Source organism: Channa argus, chromosome 19 (genome assembly GCF_033026475.1).
Source record: "Channa argus isolate prfri chromosome 19, Channa argus male v1.0, whole genome shotgun sequence".
Taxonomy (NCBI): Eukaryota; Metazoa; Chordata; class Actinopteri; order Anabantiformes; family Channidae; genus Channa; species Channa argus.
This window is the reverse complement of record NC_090215.1, coordinates 14,345,452-14,369,351: the sequence shown is the minus strand read 5'-3', so window position 1 is coordinate 14,369,351 and position 23,900 is coordinate 14,345,452. Positions and strand designations below refer to the sequence as shown.

Sequence of the window (23,900 nt, the reverse complement as noted above, 5' to 3'; positions counted from 1 at the left end):
AGCTATATCTACATTTTTATCATTATTGTTGGGGTTACATTCTGTACTAATGTGACACTGAGGAATGAAGAAATGGAGCCTGAAACATCACTGCTGCCCAACCATCACAGCAGCAACATTCTGCCATCTAGTGGATTCGACCTCATCTCGCAGTTGTTTTCTTTAGGATCTGCAACTTCCAGCCTTTGTCTCTGACATTTGATATTTTAGGCTACAATTTGCAACAAATGAGTGATAGCACGGAACCTGAAATAAGTCAGCCCTGCCAAGTCGAGCAGCTTCTCAGTCCCTGTTCTAAACTGCTCTGCTATGCTTTTTATGCTCAACGACACTATGCTCAGTCATTCAGGTACTTCATCCATCCATACATTATCCTGTTTAGGGTCTCAGTCTATCTCAGGGCCAACACAGAGAGACATACACAGACAAACAACCTTTTATAGGCAATTTAGAATCAGCAATTAACCTCACATGCATGTCTTTGGAGTGTGGGAGGAAATCTACGCAAGCACATGGAGAACATGCAAACTCCTCACAGAAAATCCGCTGCCAGCGATTCGGACAGGGGACCTTCTAGTTGTGAGGCAGCAGGGCTTACCGCTCCACCACTGTGCTGCCCCCTGCTGATACAGTGCAACCTAATTGAATTTGAGTACCCACACACCAATGTTTTCTGTTGCTAATTTGTGCGATCAAATCCTACCATTTGACTACTTTATCAGATGTTAGGTTAAAAGGATGGATGCTGCTTGTTATCACTGTTGTCCTTTTTTAAGTGGCACATTTGAAGAAAACAACTGCTTAACATTTACAGTGTTTAGTAGTTTTCTCTATTAATCATTTCATTATTAGGTCTGTTAAGTTCCAGAAAATGCTGAAAATTGACACTCCAAGATTTGATCTTCAGTCTTTGTTTTGTTTGACCAACAGTGCACAACCCAAAGCACTATTAACTGTAAAGACAAGGAAACCGTCACTTTTGCATTACAAATACCTCATACAATTAATCAGCTTAATTAGCTTCTTGAGGAATCTGCTTTCTCTGTGTAATTATACGGTTCCAGTGGGTTTCTGTCTACCAGTGTGCAGCGGTATTGTCTTCTATGAAAAGCAAGAGGGAAATTGGTGTCCGGTGTAACTTGAAATGTGCATCAAGAAAAACTTAATGAACTTGAATAAAACAGGCAGTATTTTATGTGCAGACATGTTATCCTGCAGCCTTATACTTGGCGTCATCCGCAGCTCATGATGATTACTTCTCAAAGGGCGACAGGCTCTGGCAGATTAACTGAATTCATTCCCTTCTCACTGTAAGGTACCGCTCTCTGTTTCTAATGATGCCTTTCCATCACAGCAGACACAGGCCAGTCTGAAATATTGACATTGAACTCAGAACTTTCAGTGTTTGTGTGTGTGTGTTTGTGTTTGTGTGTGTGTGTTTGTGTATTAGGTAACATAGAAAAATAGTAAAATAAACCATTTCAATTTCTCTTAAGGTAAAAGATAAATAGAGATTTGGTTTACAATCAGAGCCTAACAAATGAAGATGTTTACCAGTTTGGAAACTGTTCCTACACAGAATCACATACCTCAAAACAATGTTTTGAGGTAATTTAAGTAAGTGGTAAATGGACTGCACCTATATAGCGCTTTTCTACCTACTGGCACTCAAAGCACTTTACACTGCTTCTTATTCACCCATTCACACACAACACTCCCACACCGATGGGGGAGCTGCTATGCGGCTGGCCAACACTCACCCGGAGAAACTCTGCGATGTTGCGGTTCAGTGCTTTGGTCAAGGACACTTCGACACGTGACCGGAGGAGCCGGGGATCAAACCAACAACTGTGGAATTGGTGGACAACGGCTCTACCTTCCTGCACTACCGATTGTTTTCGAGACAGAATGTTGAGTCTGTCTTTATCTCAACACAGCTCTGTCTGACAACAGAAATCATGTTGTTATTTTCGTGGTGACAAAACCACAATCACTGTGTGTCTGCTCTGAAAGACGAACAGCACTGATGGAGCATGTGTTACTGCAGATGAGACAAGCTGCCCTTTTCTTTATGAAGAAAGATTTAGACTCAGCCCTACTCAGTATTAAGAGCAAATTGCAAAAGAGGATGAGAATACGTGAATGGTGAAACAGAGCCACAGATAAGTGATACAAATCTACAGTAGGTTATACAGACCACAGATTCTCTTGCATTTAGAAACAGTTGTCAATCTTATACTATTCAAATACCACTTTAGTCATCTTCATATCTCAATAATCATCCCCTAATGTCATTTCATAGAAATCCATAAATGACTTCTTAACAAAAAGATAGGTTTGTTGAAGAAATAGTAGAAGTTAGTTACAAGTTACATATTGTACATTAGCTTTGAATCATTTGAGCATAATATCACTTTTGAAGAATTTACAATCACTTACATCTTAAGCATTGCTCTCTTCTACAGTGTACTTTTACACCATTGTCACAAATACCAGCTGTGCCTTTACCCGTCCTCATGGATGCCAGTAAATGTGCATTTGTTTACAAGTTGATGGAGAAGTTATTGAATCAGCAAAGAAAGCGGCTGAACCTCTCGACCTGGATTAACTTGCCCAAGTTCACAAACAAAACCCAATTCGCACAACCACATATCAAACAAGCACAACACAAAACATATCAAGCATCCTAAAATGTGTTTATTATTTAGCTCTCGTCAACAAGTAAAAACCTGTCCCATATTTACTCTTCTCAGGTTACTTTCTGTTTTTCTTGTCCTCTTTTCCTCCGACATCACAATCTTCGGTCTTTTTGCTGCCATATTGAGCCACACTAAGAATATCTACAGGTAGCTTCTTCTTATACATATTTGAAGGGTCTGGCCCATTGTGTGTTTGACATGGTGCTGTTAAGTCTCTGGGTCGTGATTTCAGAGTTACCAGGGATGCCATCAGCTTTAGAAGAAGTACCATGAAACTTAGCTCTAATGTAATATTTTTACCTTAAATTATATTTCAAAGGGATAGAGCCCTGATCAGATGCATTGAATTTGATTGCCAGTGCTTAACTGCCCTTGTTGCCGTGTAAGTTGCAAAAACACATGCACCATTATAGGATTACTATCACTTTCCATTTGTAGAAGCAGTTACAACAGAGCAGTGAGGCTCCATGTCAGTCACTAATCAATCTGAACACATGGGGGAAGGCCATGAGTGAAGAGAAAAGGGGAGGGGTGTGATGGAAAAGAGCGACAGGAGATTTTCCCTCTACACCACAGGCAGAGATGTGCTGCTCCTTTGCTCGCTGCATGAGACACACACACTCTGTAAGAAGACGGCACAATGCAGTCTCTTCAGCAACCAGTAGCTATGTCTGCTTCTGCCCCAACCACTTAATGCAATGTAAATGAGGAGCGAATCATGACACAGTAACAAATAAAGGGGAGGAGTAAAGAAGCAATAAAATCTGACATAAGAGGGAAGCACAAAGTCAAGAAGAAAGCTGGAGAGTGTGTGTGTGTGTAAAGCTTTTAAAACAGACTAAACTCTGGATAAAAGGAGAGAGTTGAGGTGGTGAGTATAAGGGGTGGCGCCCTCCGTTAGGAAGCAAGGGACAGCGGTCAATAAAGGACAGTCAGAACTCCACCTCCTCCTCCACCCTGAGAAGGAACTTGTGTGTGATGATGAGTGTGTCTAAACCCATCAGCAGCTGAACCAGTGTGCCAGCCTGCAACTGTAAGTCTCTGCCACAGCACAGCAGCACTGCAGAGGATTTGGCAGCCCGGACGATCTGCTGGAGTTGTTACAGAGCCCGTTCAGACGTGTGCTTCAGCTGGTGAACATTGCTGCAACCGTCTGGAGATGGGTAGAAACGAGAGGTGACATCAAAATATGAATTTCTGGAATCCTTAGAGGTTCTGTGTTGAGAGAGACTCTGCCCACCATTGGCGGGGTGGGTGAACCAAGGTAGGGGGCTGGAGGGCAAACGTAAGTCCGCAGCTCACTCATCTGTCAAAGGCGTCCTGGTGTCCTGGTCTTTGCTTCTGCGTCTTTTGGTGGCCCACACTCCCGTGGGCTGAGGGTGCAGACATGGACCGAGGTTGATCAAATGCTGCTGCCTGACAGAGAGTCTGTGAGAAGGCTGTCTGTTCCTCCCTGCACGGGTCCCCTTCATGCCGTGCTGTGGACTGGGCCATCGCCGGAGAGCACAGCTTCCATATGTGAGTTAGTTGATTTTTTTTTTTTCCCCCCAGGGGTTATAGGTGTGTGTGTGTGTGTGTGTGTGTGTGTGTGTGTGTGTGTGTGTGTGTGTGTGTGTGTGTTTAAAAAAATAAAAATATTAAAAAAAAATCAAGAAGATGATGAAATCAACAGTTGACTCCACATTCTGACTAATATACTCAATGTGCTTCACTCTGATTGTTTGCGATGGGTTAGATCTATGTATAATTTATTTCTGCAGATGTTTGCATACAGGCTCAACTTTGCAAAAAATGTCAGTGTTGCTTTCTCAAACAGGCAGTGGACCCCTGCCAGCTTTCTCCCCCTTAAATTTGATCACTGCTCCCTGCTACTGTAGATCTCCATTCTGAATCAGTCCTGAATGCTGCAGGAATTAGCAGAAATGTTTTATCTGCACTGGCCTGACAGATTTCTGCATAGCACTGTTCTCACTGTGTATGCAGCCAGACAGAGTGCAGCTTTTATTTAATATTTATTCTGGTGTTTGGACACAGAGCTGAATTTGTAGTGTTTTCAAATATTGTTGCTCACACTGCAGGCACATGCTCTCATAGTTGACAGCTTGGGTTTATTGGGCTTTGCTGGTTTATTTCATGTCTCAGTTGTGCGCAAGTGGTATCAGAAACTGTGTGTCAGAATAATCTGACTGTGGCTGTGTAGCTGTTTATGTGTTAAACTGTATGATTCTAAGGTTGTAAAGTTAATGCTTGAGTTTTTGTCCTTACGTTGTCCAGTTCTGCTGTTTAGTTTCTATATACTCTTTAGCCAATTTTATTTAATGGTTCAACTGAATAGATAATTTCTGCTTCCTGCACTCCCTTTACACGGTTTTCCATCAGGGAAATGCAAAAATAATGGGCATATCCCCCTCATCCATTCAGCCATTCTACAGTACTGCACATACAGATGAATTTTAATTGAATTTAACCACTAGATGGCCTTGTTACACTTATACGCTCCCTCACACACAAACCTACACATACACACACATAAAAAGTACTTTTCCATGCATGAGAGAGGATTCTTTAACACCCTAAAGGTTTAGAAATAAGTTTTCATGGGCTGTAAGTTTTTTTTTTTTTTTTTTTTCATTGTCTACAATAAATTATGAATCATCCCTAAGTCCCCAAAAGAAGCTCACTGGGAGTGTGGACGAAATGTTCTGCGCTCGGTGAGCCAGAGTAGCCTTAGAGTGACTACAATAATGATATAGTAGTACAGAAGGTTTTGTTTGTTTGTGTCACTACATCCTGGTGTTGTTAGATAATATATGACTCGGCCTTACAGTTGAAATGTAAATCATCAGTTTAGTCAACTTCTTGCACCTAAAGCTGAAAAAGTAGTCTGTCTACATAAAGGGTCTGGAGCTTCCAAAAGGCCACAAGGCTAGTCTGGATCCCTCCATTTTTAAAAAAGAGTATATTGTTTCCATAGTCTGGCCGCACACATGCCAAAACTAATGACGAAATTGTTTAACTTGTGGTGAAAAACTGATGATGTCAGATGTTGAGGCTCTGCAACTGAGAACCTTCTTGCTGGTGGCAACTGTGCTGATGATTGCGCCATTGAGAATTCCTTCAAATATATTTAGTTTACTGTCAAGTTGTACAGCAAATCCACACAATTCTGAAGCTTTAACTAGTGTAGGAGTGTTTGGTATTTTCTTCTTTAGTTATTACAATAGTTGCAAGTAATCTACCAGTTGTGCCCTCAAAATCTAGCCAAAAGTAGACTGCTTGGCTTTGGAGGAGCCTTTGAAATGGGACCAAGTCTTATGGGGCCCATTACGATGTGTTCTGTCTAGAAATGCAGACAACAGATCCAGTGTCTGAACTGGGACAAAAACATTTTCCCAGATATTGTAGGTAAGGAAAAAGTGTAGTCGTCCAGTGCAGACCACTTCAGAGTGGTTACACAATCTGGCTTCGTGTGAAATGCGCTGCAGTTGGCCCAATCAACATTTACTGTACAACTGAATGAGCTTTAATTTATCTGATGAGTGCATTGGTGTAGAACCAGCTGTTGATTCTCCACACTGGACCACCTAGGCCCCATGTGTAAGGTGGCTTGCATGATAACAAAACACTGAATGTGATGGAGTAACAGTGGGAACATGTGTTTGTGTTTAATGACCATGCACACCAGTAAACATGTTGAAAGAATATCATTCAGATAAAACCAGAGCTTTTGTCACGCAGAGGTCAAGTCCAGTGTTTGTTGCTGGTGCTGACCTTGAAAGGACCCCAGCTGCCATAACACACCACTCCTTCTGTGACTCCCCCTCACATGTTTCCAATACGCAGCACCAAACTAGCATTTTACATCTGTAATGGGGCAAAACACAATTCCGCTCTAGATGGAATGTGGAGCATGGAGACCCAGCCGGATGGGACTCCGTCTGACAAACTGAGTAGCCAGCCCAGACACTCCTTACGGAAACTCAGCTAATTGAAGACAGCAGGCCCTACTGCATAGGCTTTCCTGCGTGCCATGATGCAGCAACAGTAGCCAAGAGTGTCTGTGAACTCAGTTAGGTAATACAGCAGTGAGCCAAAGAAATGGTGTCAGAAGCATTTATGGTATAAAAGTTGGTAAACTCATTGATGTTTAAAGCATTTTCTTGCATATTCCCTAAACATCTAAGTCTATTTTTTGCTTTACTTTGGTTAAAAAAAAGCAGCTCTGTGAGGCTGTAAAGATGGAGAATGTAACTTAATAGAAAATAGTTTTACTAGAAATGTGCTCCAGAACCACAGTCTGTCACACAGTGTGGTCATCACAGAATCTGTTTCTCTCCGCTCTTTTCCAGCACACACCTCATCTTTTCTCTTCCCCAATGTGTTCAGATTGACTAGAGACTGACATGGAGCCTCACCGCTCTGTAACTGCTGCTACACATGGAAAGTAATAGTGGTCCTATACACGTAATAATGTATTTTTGCAGCTTATCCTTGCAACAAGGGCAGTTAACCAAAAGTATTCAAAGTATCTCATCAGCGCTTTATGCCTTTGAACTAGCTCTAATGTAATATTTTTACATTAAATTAAAAGTTTCATGGTACACTAACTTGTAGAAAAGCTAATGAATCCCTGGTAACTTTGAAATCACGACCCAGAGACTCTACTTTACAACACCATGTCCCACACAATGGGTTAGTTGAAGATTCCTCTGATCAAGACTCGTTTATCATTTCCAGGAATATGACTGTAGTTTCTAAATGTTTTCGAGGTTTGCCCTTCGAACCACTCAGGGGATTTAAACAATTTCAGCTCATTAGTACATTTTGGAGCATTGTAAATGGTAAATGTTAAATGGCTTTTATAGCACTTTTATCCAAAGCGCTGTACAATGTCGCTTCTCATTCACCCATTCACACACACACACACACACACACACACACACACACACACACACACACACACACACACACACACACTCACACACTGATGGCGGTGGTTGCCATGCTCACCTGACCCACTGGGAGCAACTTGGGGTTCAGCGTCTTGCCCAAGGACATTTCGACACGTAGCCGGGACTGGGGATCAAACCACTGATCGCTGTAGCTTTAAACACTGCTTTGAGCTACTAATATTTACTGTTTTAATTTAGCATATTAGCATGTTGATATTTGCTAATAAACTCTGAACACAAAGTGCAGCTGTTGCTCATTCACTCAGTGGCTATTTCACTAAATATACAATGCAATTAAAGAGAAAAAGGAAATATAGAATTAAACAGAAGACTAGAGATCTATATTTTTTCCAGTAAATCCTGAGCTTTTGTGGTAATGGTGATCTCATCTCCCATGACAAAAGCGTAACCTTGAATTCCCAGTTTTCCATGCCTTGGGATGCACACCCAGTGTCAGACCAGCACAGAGCCAACAGGCAGGCTTTCTTTGGCAGCACTTACGCGTTCTTTCACATTTACAGAGAATATGGAAATGTCAAGAAATTAAGCTGCTAATTTCCCACATGGGCCCCCAGGAATGTCAGATTTAGGTGAAATTTTACAGCTTGTACATAATCTATCATCTTGCCGTAGGACTGGAAAGTGTGACGTATATTTGTGGAGGCCTGTGTAGAGTACAGCACTACACTCACTACACTAGCTTGGAAACAGTGATGTCAGTGACATTGTGCGCACTGACCCCTAGTCAGTTACGACCAGGCTGCGACAGTCTTGAGTCTTAAACTCTCACTGGTCTGAAAACAGTGAAGTCATTGGGGAAAGATGCAGCTCACTCTCTACAAAAAATACTGTAGAATGTGAAAGGTAATTGGTGAGGGTATTGAATGTTCATGTGAGTCAAATAAAAATATATTCAAATTAGTAATCTCTAAGTAAAAATAAAGTGCTGTATCTCATCTAAAGAAAACAATAAAAAAATAAATGCATTGATGAAAACTTTTTGTTAAAGCTCTAGTTAGTTAGTAAATATATGTAATAGTCAGTGGTTTTACAACCTGCTGCCTGAGAACCTTACAGGATGAAGTAATTTACTCCCTCTGGTGATTGGTAATTTTAGCAATGACAGTCTGCTCCAACACATCATATTGGCTGGTTCATTGCTACCAGTGAAAAGCAGCTGCTTTCAGGACTGGAGTGCTGTCATCCATTTTTGTCAGGCTTGCAGTTTCTCGCACGATCTTTACAGTAATATTATGTTAAGCATATTATACTGGGTATAGATAGACAAATGTGTGTAGTATCCTTTGCTGTATAATAAATTCCATAACTTTTTTACACAATTACAAGAAATTTCACTTATCCTGTGCCTCCTATTTATTTTCCATTGTGACTCTAATATACCTTGTGCACCCTGCACTTGTAACCAGTAGCCCCTCCACCCCAGAAATCATGAAATCTACAGACAAAGAAGACAAGCAGTATGGGTTTGCTCAGCTCGTGCCCATTAAACTGCCACCTCAGACATTCAGGGCTCCCACACCAAACAGAGCATCATGTAAAACAGGAGCAGATGTTCTTTGAGGCCAATTAACATCGGAGACATTCAGACAACCCTGTGCACCAGAGGAGGACTGTTGGGCCATATGGATATTAGACACCGTTAATTAGAGCGTCAGACGTTGGATGGGTGTTATGCCTAAACCTAAACTCCTAGAACCACAGATCGTGTTTTAATCACATGTTTGATATTCAATTATTCATGACTGAAATCCGTTTTGTAGACAAAACTATAACACCGAGATCCCTCTGGATGTCTGAACTGTGACATCTCATTTGCGTTCTTTTTGCAATCTTATTCTTTTGGTCACTGCTCAAAGCCTATGACCATCAGACTTTGCCTTCCAGCTTAGCTTCAGCTTCTGGCTCTAGTTGGTTTGCACACTGTAGATGGGTGCTGGTTGAGGTAGTTCAGGCTCATCAGAGTGTATCCATGGTGCCTTCCACCGAAGTGTTTTCAATTATATACAATCTTTAGGCTTTAGTTTCATGCCACTGCTGATCCAGAGATAAGTGGCTGCCGTTGCTCCACTTAGATGCAGACTCTCAAATCAGGATAGCCTAAAAATCACTCACTGATCATTTGCAAGTGAGGAGGAGTACTTAGTGTCAGAGAGAAAACGATAAGACACAAATGAGGCGGCAGAAGCTGAGTAAGACGAGAGAAGGTCAGTACAACATTTAGAGGCAAAATTGTTGCTAGTGATGTAATTCGAGCTCTTAGAGACATGCCCTACTAGAGATGAGATAAACGGTAGGAGGGTAAGTCCCATTTTCTCAGTGCATCTCTATACACTGTCACGCTACTCGTCTCTTAGCAAAGATGCCATGACAACAGGTACCAGCCAGGTGGGACGACTTACCCCAGAGAGACTGGAGGAGGAAGGGAGAAACGGAGGTGGAAAGGGTTTAGATGAAGATAGTGATATTAATTAGTACATGAGAAAATAAGGAACTTTAAGTTTTCTTCTGATGCTTGCTGTTTCATTTGTAGTTTCTGCGTATAACATTGATCTGCCAGTCAGTGGAGAACCCTGTCTTCGACTCCAGAGACTGAGTACATTCATTCTAACGCTTCTATAAGCTCACCCTCAGGAGCCGGCCACAGAGATCAGCTCTGCGATTGGATGCGTGCTCCGGCTCAGTAGGGCGGGGTTTAACCTGCTTGCATGTTTCATATTCATAGTGTGAATACATAATCAGTCCATAAAGTCACTCTGTGCTGTCAGGAAGAAGATGGTTTGCTGTATATTTCTGTTGTGAGTTTGACTTTTCACTTTATGATGGAGCCGGAGAAACCCTGAAAACTTTTTGTTTTCATCTCTCCTCTGCGCGACGTGGTGGCCTGGTCTTCTTCACAGATGCTGGATTTAGTCAGAGCGGACAATTTGGGCTTGCAGGTTTGCAGGGCAGATGATGACCCGTGGCTGAGAGCCACGTGCCCTCCGGACGTCACCTCCGACCCTTGGCTGAAATCCGCTGAGGAGGGGGCTCCGCGTACCACGTTACCGTGTCTCCCCTAGTTGCCATGATCAAACAAACCAAAAATAAAAATGTGTCATGGGTAAGTGAGGTGTGTTGGTGGAGTGGGAGTCTCCTCTTCTGCTCTGGAAGTACTTGCTATTGCATGTGTGGCTTTTAACATATGAAATACATTTTGCATTACTATTAATAGAGAAACGATTTTGTGGTTTAACAGATTATGCAGAGACTATTTCAGTATATTTCCATTGGTTTTTGATGCTGCTGTGCCCAGTGGCTATTCCAGAGAGGCTTAGAGATTTAGGTATTATATAACTACAAGCTACTACATGCCCACTTAATGAAATCTGGTTATCAGTCTTCCAACTGCCTATGTTGTGAGGAAAAGGACATATATTGAAATTATTGACAAATATTGTAACACATAAGGCTGAATTTGCAAGAAAGTGTGCAGCTGTTTGATAATTGTTATAATGATAACAGTGAGTATCCTGGCATTTTCTATCGCGATGTCCAAAGAGTTTGATATCTGAGTCTTTGTCAGTGCAGACGGATCAGGAGAGATTGGTGTGAGAGTGGCTTTGGCAGGAGGAAATCAACTACTTGGGAAAAGTAGGTTGCGAAAGGGAGAAGAGAGGATGTGAAGGAGTTACGGTTTACTACTGAATCCACCTTCTGCCTGTCTGTGAGATGGTCACATGACTCAGCTCAGCCTCGTTGCTGTATTATTTATGAACTCTGTTCGTGGAGTTTTTGTCCAATATATGTGCATAAAGAGACACATTCTGTGTTTTCCTCCGGAGGGAAACAGTGCTCCACTTTCCCCCAGCCCACCCATATGGTGCATATGTCATGCTGCTGCAGCCCAGCTCTATGTCCTTTTGCAGAATGAAAATGTATTATTTATTTATTTTTTGGTCAAACTTATCAGCTTTTCTTTTTATCAGTTTTCAGTTTGAGTTTGAAGTTTTGTCATTTGTGGTGACGACCATAATGACAGGTGTTCATTGAACTAACTTCTCTGCAATATCGTTCTAAAACTCTCCCATCTCCCATTCTGGTGATGTGTGGGTTTGGTTATGTAACACTTGTAACCTCAATGTTGTTGGTCTCACATCTGCTGTGTTCTACCTGCGTAGTTTCTGGCTTTTCTGAGTTTATTTATTTATTTAGCTTGAAATTGTGTTTCCTCATTTTGAGAGTACAGGTTTGCAATGCAACCTGCAAATCATGGTTTTTTAATGTGTCTTTTTTTTTTAAGCATTTCCAAATTATAGGTGAAGGTTTATTTATTTCTTTTTAAATTATTATTATTGTTTCTATCATTTTTTTTAAATCAAAGATCTGACTCGGCTCGAGGTTACCACCATGCTTGTTCTATTTGTAGGAATGCGTAAGGTGCTCGTGTTACGGTGCATATCCAAACACTCAATATGACTGTATTGGAAGAATAGGGAAGAATCAGACCATGGATGATCTTGCATAGTCGTAGAGTAAAGCTGACCTAAGAAGTGTCATGAATCAAGGCTTATTCTCAATTAAATTTCATTGGAGTCTGCTATTTAAATAATTACTGGTTCAGACAGTGTGAACACAGCCACAGAGGAGATGGCACAGGGACCATGGTGAACCCTTAAGCAAGAAAAACATTTGGAGTGATACTGACATTTAATATTTGTTTAAAATTAAAGACAGTCTGGGCGGTGGTTGTGCTCTGGAAACAATCCGTCCAAAACCATGGTAATTTCTGTAGGGTATTTTTGTTGTCATCTATCCAACTTCCCTTGTAGTTATCAGCATGCTCATCGAACCTCTTTGCATATGAGTAATTGGAGATGTTCTACTAATTTATAGCAGTAATTTAAATAATCAGAAAATGCTGAAATTTCTGATGCAGTTGCTGTGCATCTGCAGTACACTGATCCCAGGTATGTACTTGTCTATTCAATAAGCCTAATGACTTTGATGGCCACATCCATAATCACTGGGGCAGGCAGTGCCAGGCGGATTAGGACTCCAGATGGTACTGTTACTGCCTGCCTGTCTGGCCATGGATGTACAGCTGCAGGAGGTCACATGTTTTACTACAGCGGTCAGCTGTGTCACTGCAGCTCAGCATCAAATAGAGAGTTGTTTCTAGAACTGTATGGTATGTTTAGATACTGTATGTGGTGTGAGTCATATATTGAGCTGCTTGTGCAGCAGATGTCACACTAATAAATTAAAGCTTAATGCCCTGCCAGCTGAAGAGAAACACTTCAGAGCTATCCATGATGCTGTGTGTGCCCATGTCAGCATCTGTGTGTGTGCGATCTGTTTGAGAGACTCTTCAGCTGGCTTCGCTCCAAATGAGCCATGACACTTGATGTTGAAAAAGTTGTTGAGGATGACCACTTCTCATTTCCTCTCCTCTAGATATCACTTCGGCAGTGACTGTGGTTGTATTTAAGAGCAGCTTGCCAGCCACTACAGCAGTCAGTGTTATCCCTTTTTGACACAGGCAGAGAGGTTGGCTTTTTTTATGCCAGGCGTCAGCTGCTTACACCCCTGGGTCATGGTACTCTGAACAAAAACCATGGGATTTGCATAATTCATTACAGTCGCTGTGGAACGGAGAGGCGACACAGGTGTCTCTGGCATTGGGGGAACGAGCATGCCTAAGAAGCCAAAGGTAAAAAAAAAAAAAAAAAGAAATTAATTACAAACACACAACCTGTTCTTTCTTCTGTGTAAATAAGAGCTTACTTCTGCCTCCACAGCTTGTACTATTAGTTGTTTACTCAAAGCTTTTCTATAATGGCTCAGATGGCTTCTTCTGTGTTTGGGGATCCCTTGTTGTGTGCAGTTTTGTTGTGATGGCAGCCATCTCCACCTGTTAAAGCCTACTGTCTGTAAAGTTCTCTTTACAGTACATAGGCCTGTATCTGGATTGTGGATTAATGTAAGACTGTGTGCATTTCAGCCCTCTAGAAGGCATTGCTGTTCACAAGGCTTCACTGTATGTGTAAGACAATCTGCAGGGTCGTCTTTCTCTTTCCATGTGTAGACAGCATCTGCGTTTACCACATAGTAGTGCTCTTTTTTTTTAGCGACTGTTGTACAACTGTTACATTTATTTGTGTGTTACAACCATCAGTCGTGACATTTATGTCCATTGCCCAGGAGTGCGTGAGTACACTCTCTCTATTGACGCTGCCTAATACTACAGTGTTTTACAAGGTATGCAGAACAGCTTTTAACAGCCATGTTTCATGTTAGGCATTTCTTCTACTCTAAATCCTGGATTGGCAGAAAGGTCACAAGCAGATTTAAATCTCTTTACAAAGAGAAGCAATCATTACAAAGTGAGTCAGGGGATCAAGTGGACACAAGCAATCACTCCCGAGATGTTATTATGTGCAGGGTGCATCATTCCTTCCCTCCTGTAAATGTGTACAGTATTTAGAGGAGCACATGACGACACATGTGGATGTGTCGTTGCATTCGAATTCCTACTGCGACAACACATCATTAGTAAAATAAAACCATGTAATGCATTCTGAAGCTTTTTTTTCCATTTTTGTTCTTAATTTCTTTAAATGGAAGCATTTGCTGAACTGAGAAATATTATAATTGTAAACTTTTTTTTTTATTATTATGAACTGCAGTGTCAAAGAAAACAAGAAACATTGCAACACTTTATTTATTTATTGTTTGTTTGTTTGTTTGTTTGTCCTTTTGGTTTATCCCGTGAGTTCATGGTCGCCACAGCGGATCATTGTCCGCATGTTGATTTGGCTCAGGTTTTACGCCGGATGCTCTTCCTGACACAGCCCTCCCCAATTTCGACGGGCTTGAACCAACAATGCACAGCTGGGGATGGGAATGTGCTATTAGGGCTTCAGTGTCTTGCACAGAGACACTTCGACATATAGCCGGGACTGGGGATCGTCCACGGATATGTCGAAGTTGCCTCACCAACTGAACTACAGCCGCTCAGTTGAAAAAAGAAAAAAAAAAACAGCTTAAACAGCAAAGACTAGGTGGAAATATGTTTACGCTGATCAAGTCCTTTTTATAAATCTGAGTAAGCCTTATTAAACAAAAACTGACAAAAACCAGTCTTCATAAACCAAGCAAAGTTTAAGTGATATGTCCTCAGTTGAAAGTATGGATTTGAGCATACAATTTTGCTCACTGGTTTGGTTTTACAGCTGGAACTTAAATTCACTTAAATTAACTTCAGTTTTCAAAAAAACGTGCACATTACTTCCCCATCACGTAAGAGCAGCACAATGCAGCAATTTCCTTCTAATGAATAGGGGAAAGAATTCATCTGGATTTAGTGGAAAGCAAAAGTGAGCTAAAAAGGAGAGAATATAAAGTGCATACGTTTGCCAGGTGGGAAGAAACATGACTTCCAATGAATGATTGCTGCTGAAAAATTGCTGACAACTTTGCTTAACTTCAAAAGTGATAATATCTTTAGCTGGTTTACTGGTCCCCAGGGGGCAAAACGTTGGTCATTGCAGGTTTGTAGTTAGTGTACTGTGGGTCCAAAAATGAATGAGAGTCAATGCAATATCCTTTTATCTAGCAAGAAACAGCTTGTTTGTTTGGGAATAATTGTGTGCGTCTGTATTTGTCAGCTAAACCCTAATCATTAAATTACCAGATATGAGGCAATACATCAAACTCATTAGACATCACTGGGCCATACTTTGCTTCCAAAACTGCTTCTGTGATGCAAGTGTGTGATAACCTCTATATCTCGTGAATTGTTCATCATGCAACATGTCTGTGCATCACCAGGGAGCAGGTAAAAAAGAGCCGCTATAATCTGTACTTGTGTGTATCACCCTTTTCCTGCGCTTCCCTGACCTGTGCATGACTGTATTAGTGACAATGGTTCCAAATTGTAGACTGAAGAGATTTTCCTATGACTCCATGTGGGACGGCCGATGTGTTGATGTGTTCAGCAAGCGTGAAGTGACTCAGTTAGCGCCACACACTGCACTGCAGCCAACAAACGTTGTACATGTCAGCACTTCAGAAGTCAAATCGCTGTGTACACTCGCTGTCCAGCAACACTGAGCTCATGGTTTTTATTCCCTTGGGGGTGTTTGACAAGCTTCCTTTATCTCCAAGGACTAAACCCATCTTGAGAAGGGTAAGGCTCTTTTTTTGTGTCAATAGAATGTCATTGTTGTAACACGACATTAGGAGACTGGGGCTCAAAAATTTACACTCCTCTGTAATCAGTTATACCGAGAAGTTCTGATCTCATTTGTGAAGTTTGTGTGCAGGTTCAGTACTGTTTTAAGGTTTGGTACACACGCTAGCAGGATGCCCGTTGGTGCAGTGGAGAAACAGCAGGCGAACTCTAGAGTTGCTCAGAGATACAGAGGAAACGGGACATCTGGGGCTTATATACATCTCTTTCCCATCCTCTTTTTTTTTCTCCATCAATCCCTACCTCATTTCCCCTTTCTCCCTTTCTCTCGTTGTCTGTAATTAGAGATGGTCTCAGGGCTCGAGTAGCCTGGCATGTGTTGTAGCTAGGTAACCTCGGTCAGATACTGGCTGCCGGCCCTGAGGGTTTCATTAGATATGAATCGCATTCACATCAGGCCCAGGGTGTATTCTCCAGTCTAATCTGGATAATATGCATCAGGATCTGCAGCCATATATTAGGTTTATGCTTTTCATTTACTGTAGCTTCTGACTTTAAGTTCATAATACTTTAACTTTACTGTCTCTGTATGTCTCTCTGTGTTTGCCCTGAGATACTAGTGGACTAGTGACCTCTGTAGCCCAATGCTACGCAAGGCTTCAGCACCTGAAACCTTGAACAAGATAAGCAGTTAAAAATAATGGATGGATGGTGAAGTGTTAATAGTTTCTGCAGAAATTAGGTCATCTCACACCACTCAACACTACTCTCATATCTGTCTGTTACATAGAGTTTCATGTGCCCCACACAGTGTCTTCCCTGAGACAGACTGCCATTGTCTTCTTCAGACAGAGGCAGTTAGTCCTTTCCCTCTGATTTCAGTCTTGCTAAGTAACTCGCTCTAGATACATATTTGATATAAAGACATGAAAATGAGTAAGACTGATCTTCCTAACACTAATAATTCACTGTCAACTATCTGTACTTTAAAGTTTTTGAGTTTTGATCAGTGCTACACATGTATTTCAGTCTGTACACAAATAGTCTTGAGCATAGTTCAGGCCATAGGGTATATGAGAGTTGGTGTTTTGTTTCAAAAAGCTCTGATCGCACTATAAAGGGTCATTCAAAGAATCAACTTCTGTAAATACTGTGCTCTGGTTTCTAAACAGAAGATTACATTGCCTTTTTAAGTTTTTGTTGAAGAGGGGTAAGAAGAAAAAAGTCTGTATTCAGCGGTGGACCACTGGAGTTCCAGGGAAACTGGCAGATTTATCCGCCAGCACTTAAAGCCTTCTTGGAGAGTTTCATTTGTGTAATAGCATTTTTGGCAAGGCAGAGCTCTTTTGGAGGAGTCTTTCTTACAGATCCCCAGTGATCTAACTGTAGTGTATTTATTTAGTATTTTGTAGCCCATTAGTGATCTTTTTAATTATACTAAACATCTTCAACATCATTTATATTAATTTTGACCTGTGATAATGGCTGTTTTGAAAGAAACACTGTTGATGCTGTGGATATTGTTTCTGACATTGCCGATATGCTCCGAGTCAAAATAATCAATTATCTGTCATCGTTTTGTCCCCTGTTATGATGCCTTCAGTGTTATGATGCTGAAAATATCTAATTCAGATGAAATCATCAGTGAAAAGTGTGTTAGTTTTGGACTCTTGATGTTAATCTGGCCACTGTGAAATCACTAGCATGAAACTGTCAGACACCTGTGCCCACTCCTGAACGGTCTGGTGGTTTGAGCCTGTAACTGAAACTACACAGGTGTGATCACTGCATTGTGATGAAATTATACACTGAACTGTTTACTGACTGTGATTAACTCTGTAGTGTCAGTTTGTGAGTCTTTACCCCAAAGACTGTTAATGGATTTATCCTTTTTACAATTCGGGAACTCTGGACTTCAACTGAATCTGCATCAGCTTCAGGTTAATTAACCTGACTCTAGACTCTTTTTGTAGATCTGACCCAACACATGGCAGTTTTGGTAGACTTTAATTTGATTTAAGTCCGTTTCTGAAAAGCTCAAAATGTATTGGTTCTCCTATAACAATTTGAATGGCTTTGGATGTGGCCTGTTTGTGAGAAAATACAACTACTTTAAATGTGTTACAGTTGACACGAGTGTGACATTGCATCACTACTTTCTGATTCTCAATTTTTTAAGCAAGTGAGTAAAAAACACAATTGCTGCCCTAATCAATTATGGTTGTTGAACATCAACAGTGGTCTAATACGAATAAGATAAAATTAAAAATGAAGAAAAAAAAGATTGAGGTGTTTTAGTGAATGGATGCTAAAACTGTTATTTACTAACAATAACAAAAAATATAAAATCACCAGTGTTATTCTTTACAGGGATGCAAACAAATCAAATTTTTTTAGACCCAAGTATTAGCATAATATATGCCATATATTCCAATGTTCATAAAAACTAAGTTTTATTGCAGCTCTTTCTATAGGACAAATATTTTTAAGGAACAATTTAAAATTTCTGTCTAGTATCAGTCAAGGTCAAGAGGAAACAATAGTTGGAAATATCTTCTTTTTTTTTTTTCCAAGTTAAACACATGTTGTATTGATTCCCCCTCGTGGACCAATTACTCTGTGCTGGTTTGTAAGGTATCCGTGTTGTCAGTCTGAATGCCTGCTGACGTCACTGCGAGCATTAATACGGATCGATAAGTCAAAGGCAATGCCAGCACTGATTTCCCAGGGCTGGCGAAGCTGGAAGACATTGATCTGTGAAATCCCATTCAGAGAGCTGATAAGTTCTGTCAGCAGTGACACAGTACCACATTATATCATTACATTATAGTAATTACATACCGTAAAGAAACTAGTCTGTGCTATAGCTTCATTTTCTTTTGTCCATTACACATGCTGAATACAGTATTTGCAACTGCTTTCTCCTAAAATCAGCAACAAACATTAAAAACTAAAACTTTGCTATGAATGGCCTCAACATAAAAATCTTGGCAAGCATAGCTGTACTTACATAGACTCAATAAACATGCAGTCATTTTAAATCAGCACCATATTAAATTCCCCATTCACTTTGGTTTTACAAACCGTTCCCTTATCATTATCCCACATTCTGTTACTTTGATTATCTGGCAGGCTTCACATGCAGAACTCGTTTTTAGTGGCTAGTCAAAGACACCAGATCACACACCTGTTCACCAGTGTCACCACAGTCAGGATGTGGAAATGTTTTGCCCCAGGCTTGAACTTAATTAGAGTTTCACCTTCTGACATCAATGGGCAGAAAATGAATTGACAACAATTTTTGATAATTTATTACTTGTTTCATTTATTCAGGCAAAAATGTCAAATGTAACCCTTTTTGTTTTATGATGAAAGATTGAATATTTTTAGTTTTGACACAAATCAAGAATCTGCAGTGCGCATTTTTATAGTTTTTGTTATGTTATCATCAAAGTTAATTGAGCTAACATATTATTTAACAGAACTAGAGAATATGATTGATTTGGTTTAAAGAAATATATGCTTATTGGGATATATGCTAGCTTGCTCTTTTGCCTACGTTTTAGGAATTAAATTTTTTTTTTAAATTTATTTATGCTAAACTAAGCTAACCAGCTCCCGTTGTAGTATTATATTTACAGTTGTGAAAGTGTTGTCATTATTATAAAATTTCAGGTCACACGTCATCTTAAAAAGTGTTTTTGAATTATGGTAAATAGTGATTATAAAACAACTTAATCTATATACTGTAAAATAGAATAAAACATTATGTACAACAGAGAAATTGAACATTTGAAGTGATTTTGTTATGTTGGTTAGTAGAAGACTTTGTCCTAACTGTTGTCCTGGCAAAAAGAGGATGACAATCCCAGAATTTGTCCCATGCTTAGTAGATGCTCTGGATGATAATCCTCAAAAAGAGGTAAACCCTGATTAAACACAATATAACACTGACTTTAGGCTAAAAACATTTTTTCCACCACTGAAAATACAAATCTGAGCTTTACTGTAATATTAAAGATTGTACAAAGCTTGTAGCAAATACACGGATCAGCCATAGCATTAAAACCATAATATTGCATAATATTGTCCCCGTTTTGCTGCCAGAACAGCTCTGACACATTATGGTATGGCATCTACGAGGAGGGGCATCACAAACGCTTGAGCTTGAGACCACGTTTGAGATCTAGGGAATCTGAAGTCCATGGCAACACAATGACCTCTATGTCATGTTCATCATGAAGTGTTCTTAACAAATTTTGCACTGTGGCAGAATGAATGGTCCTGGTGAAAGAGGCCTCTGCCATCTTGGAATATCACTGCCATGAGCGTCTACTGTGCAACAATGTTTACATTGCTCCGACCCAGTCGTCTTGCTATCACAATTCAGTTCTTTTCAGAGCTTGAGGGCGTCCTCAACAAAGAGCGCAAAAATATCTACGGTGTTAAACAAGTGGTTAAAACAAAAATCTGAATCTTAATATTAAAAAAACATTTTTTTTAACTACTACTGCCAACAATCACTAGCCACAAATCACACACAAAAAAACTAACAAGACCGTAGCCTACTAACAAAGTAACATTATACATCTACTTAGACATAAAAAAAATTATGTTGAATTTGTGTGTTTTTCCACAGACATACAGTAGCTACATTCCTCTGTTCTTACTCCTGCCTTATTACAGGAATATTTAAAATAGTTATGATTTCATTTTGGGAACTCATGACTCACATGTTGCAGTTTCCAAACTTGTGTTTGGAGTCGTGTTTTATAGGTTTTATAGTGTACTTAACATCTCAACCAAAACAGCTTCAGTGTCTCAGATCATAAAGAGATGGATGTAAGTTTCTTTGAAGTGGATGTGCTGTTTTACAGTACCCACCAGCTGCATTGCCCTGGAGTTTAGTAGAAATCTGTCACTTGATTACTCAACTGACTTTTATATGACTTTAATTTTATAGAGTTTGTACTTTATTTACTCTTTTTCTGCTAAGAAACGGGCTTTTATCTATCAATGAAAAGGGAAATGTGCCATGAATGGTCCGAAGTTTCAATGGCTTCAGTCCTGTTGATGACGAAAGCAAATATGGCATTTTGTCGATCTAGTGAAGATAATTACTTCCTGGCTTTGTGGTCTCCGCAACATGTGTTGAGACCAAACAACAAATTCAATTCTTTGGCCTTTCTTTCTATAGAGTGTAAGGCAAAGCAGAACACATGCATACTCCCCAGATCACACACAGACATAAAAAGCTTCTGCAGCTGCTTTTGGTGCTTTCTGGAATTTTCAGGCCAGCCCTGTTGGCCAGAGATCTTACTTCCTAACTGCGTGTGTGTGAAAGCAAGTGAGTGTATATATGTGTTCGTGTGTGTGTGTATGTGTGTGTGGGAGGGGAGAGGAGCATTGGGCAGGGAGGGCTTGTTTTTGGGGCTGGAGGACTATTGCGGCTCTCTGAAGGAGTGTTCTCCCAGCGTGGGAAAGACGCCTGTCTTTTCTCTGCCTCTCAGGGACTAAAGTAGGCCAAAGAAGTGCTCAGAGAGGAGCTAACTTCTCTCGTCTGGCTCCAACTTTCTCTGAGCTAAAGAGGTAAAGCCGTCCCCCCCACCTGGAGCCGGGACAAGTATTTCTAGGAGCGAAGCAGGCAGGCTGGTAGTTCTTATGCTCAGAGACGAGATGGGCAGCAGCTGAGGAGATTTTCTCTGTGGGGCAGAAATGTATCACTCTGGCAGTGAGGAGTCAGATCTGGTAAGTTTGTGTAAACATACTTTCAGCAACTCAACATTTCTGAGCGACAGTACTCGACAGTGCTTCTCTATTCTCCTGTCTATTCTCCAGACAAAGAGGCAGGGCTTGCACTGCAGGAGAGAAGATTTTTAGAACTGGATTTAAAGGGCCATAATCATATGCTTCCTATTTTTCTTTCTTGTTGCTTTTCCAGAAATTTAGTGAGTCTTTCTCAAGGAGCACAATGTGACTCTTGCAGTGTGCGTTTTTCTTTTTTCTTTTTCTGTAATTAACTTGCAAACCCCACTGCACGTTGAATGCTAGCTTAAAGTGGGAAGCTGTGACAGTGGTTTAAAAGAGAGAAGGAAAGAAAGTAAACAGGGATAAGTCTGGTTTTTATGCATAGAGGTTGCTAAACAGCACAAAAAAATAGGATCTCGGTAGTGTGTTTCTTTAAAGTTTTACTCGTATTTCGTACAATTTTATTTCAGAATTAAAGCATTGGCTGTAAATGAATGGATGTCGTGTGATTGAAATGTTCTAGTTATTATTTCATACCTTTCATGTTCTCCTTGAGTGTTTGTTTGTGTGTGTGTGTGAGAGAGAGAGAGAATGATGTGTTGTGACAACTTAAAGTCCAAATATTTCCTAGTGACAGTTATCAGTGATTAGCAACGCTGTTTTTATTAATGCTAAGCTTTTTTGACAAGAGTCGCCCACACACAATTCAACAAACATCATTCGAACACCTAGATTGTGCAGATGGTCGAGTTTAAAAAATTATCAACTACATAGCGGAAATTTGAAAAGATGCTAATTAAACGATGAGCATAAAAACATCTTTAGTCTTGGGTGTCCTCATCTCACTCAGTTTCATGTTCAACATTTAGGTCTTGGAACACCAGTTGTTTTCTTACATAAGGAGTATGTTCATGAGTTGTTGTTTGAAGTATTCGTGGACCTGCTAAACTCTTGAGCTGCATTCACTTGGCTTGGCTCAGCTTGTCAGGCAGCACCTACTGAATCTGTTTAGTGTGTGTTTAACTGTCACAGTGTAAGTATACAAGTATCTATCAGTGAGAGATGTGAAGAGTTGTGTTAACACAGCTGATTAAGAAGTGTGGAGGCCTGGAGGACAAAACACAGGCCAGACATGTCAGCACTAAGTAAAATCAAAACATCAGACAGTTGTACTATATCAGTGCTGAAAATCAAATGAATTTAATATTGAACACATAAAAACCACTGTCCTTTCAATGGTTTTGGTCTAACAAGGAATGAGTTTACCTTGTTAGTTCCTTCAGATGTGGCTGACATTATTTCATATATACACAATTTTGTTAGTTAAATAAGATTAATGTAATCATACAATAAAACAGTCCAGTTTGCCTGTTCTCATCGATCAACAACTGCCTGCTTCAAACAACAAGAAACTTCCAGAATATTGACACAAAATGGCGGTACAGTCATTAATATTCTCAGTAATCTGTCTTCCGTATAATCCTAAACAGCTTCACTTGGTCTTGACTATGGGGGCTATAATCTTGACCTGACCCTTTAAGACCTTTATTGTTATTCGTGCTAAAATGTTAATAATTCAATAATGAACTTGTCTATTATGCCTTATGTTGGTAGTTGGGTGGAGGAGTTTTGACATTAATATTCTCTAGCTACTCAGCTATTCAGCATGAACACCTAAAGGCAGCGAAAGGAAGGAGTGAGGTTTTTCTACTTTCTATCAAACTTCACTTGACCCTTAAAATCCTGAAAGCCCAAAATACCTCAATTAGCTGGCAAGTCATGATGATAATATGGTAAACAGAATATTAATTCGGAATTACTTTTGTATAGCCTACGCTGTATATTTTTATTAAATCAATTTTAGTATCAAATTTAAACTCTTTAAGTTCATTCCAATGAATTCTTAGGGCAAAATTCCAAATGTCATCCAAGTTTATGGAATTTTACCCCAAAAGTGAAGAATCTGATAAATAGTTGTAGTTTCTAACAAAAGGGGGAAAAAAATGCAGAGGTTCGTTGTTCTCAAATGGAAAGCATGCTGGCAACAAGACCTTAGAATAAACGATTGTGTGACAGATACTCATTAACAAAGCCAAACAGTTGATTGGATTTTTCTCTGTACTGTTGGCTCAGTAGTGAGGATGGATATTTCCTCCTCTCTTGTTGTAAATGGACCTAACATTTGCCTTTGTGCATGCATTTTATGTTAAAAGGGAACACAGTGTGGGCTGGTTTTGTTGGGTCCTGAGAGGCGTTCAGGCACAGTACAGATTGCAGGTCATCTGTGTTTCTGAAGTACTAAGAGCCCAA

At 40.2% G+C, this 23,900-nt stretch overlaps 1 protein-coding gene across 7 annotated transcripts in view; it reads left to right on the top strand.

Moving 5' to 3' along the window:
- Positions 1 to 23,900, top strand: part of cacnb2a (calcium channel, voltage-dependent, beta 2a) — a 57,454-nt gene that overhangs the window by 6,454 nt on the left and 27,100 nt on the right. For 2 of the 7 annotated variants that reach the window (XM_067485795.1, XM_067485789.1), the window contains exon 1: positions 15,697 to 15,839. The exons of 3 other annotated variants lie outside the window; for them this stretch is intronic. In XM_067485795.1, the coding sequence (XP_067341896.1) occupies positions 15,708 to 15,839 (132 nt within the window). In that variant the 5' untranslated portion in view covers positions 15,697 to 15,707. Of the gene's footprint in view, positions 1 to 3,755; positions 4,218 to 15,696; positions 15,840 to 21,300; positions 21,591 to 23,900 lie in introns of those variants that run through there. 2 more of the 7 variants (XM_067485793.1, XM_067485794.1) reach the window with 2 other exon arrangements.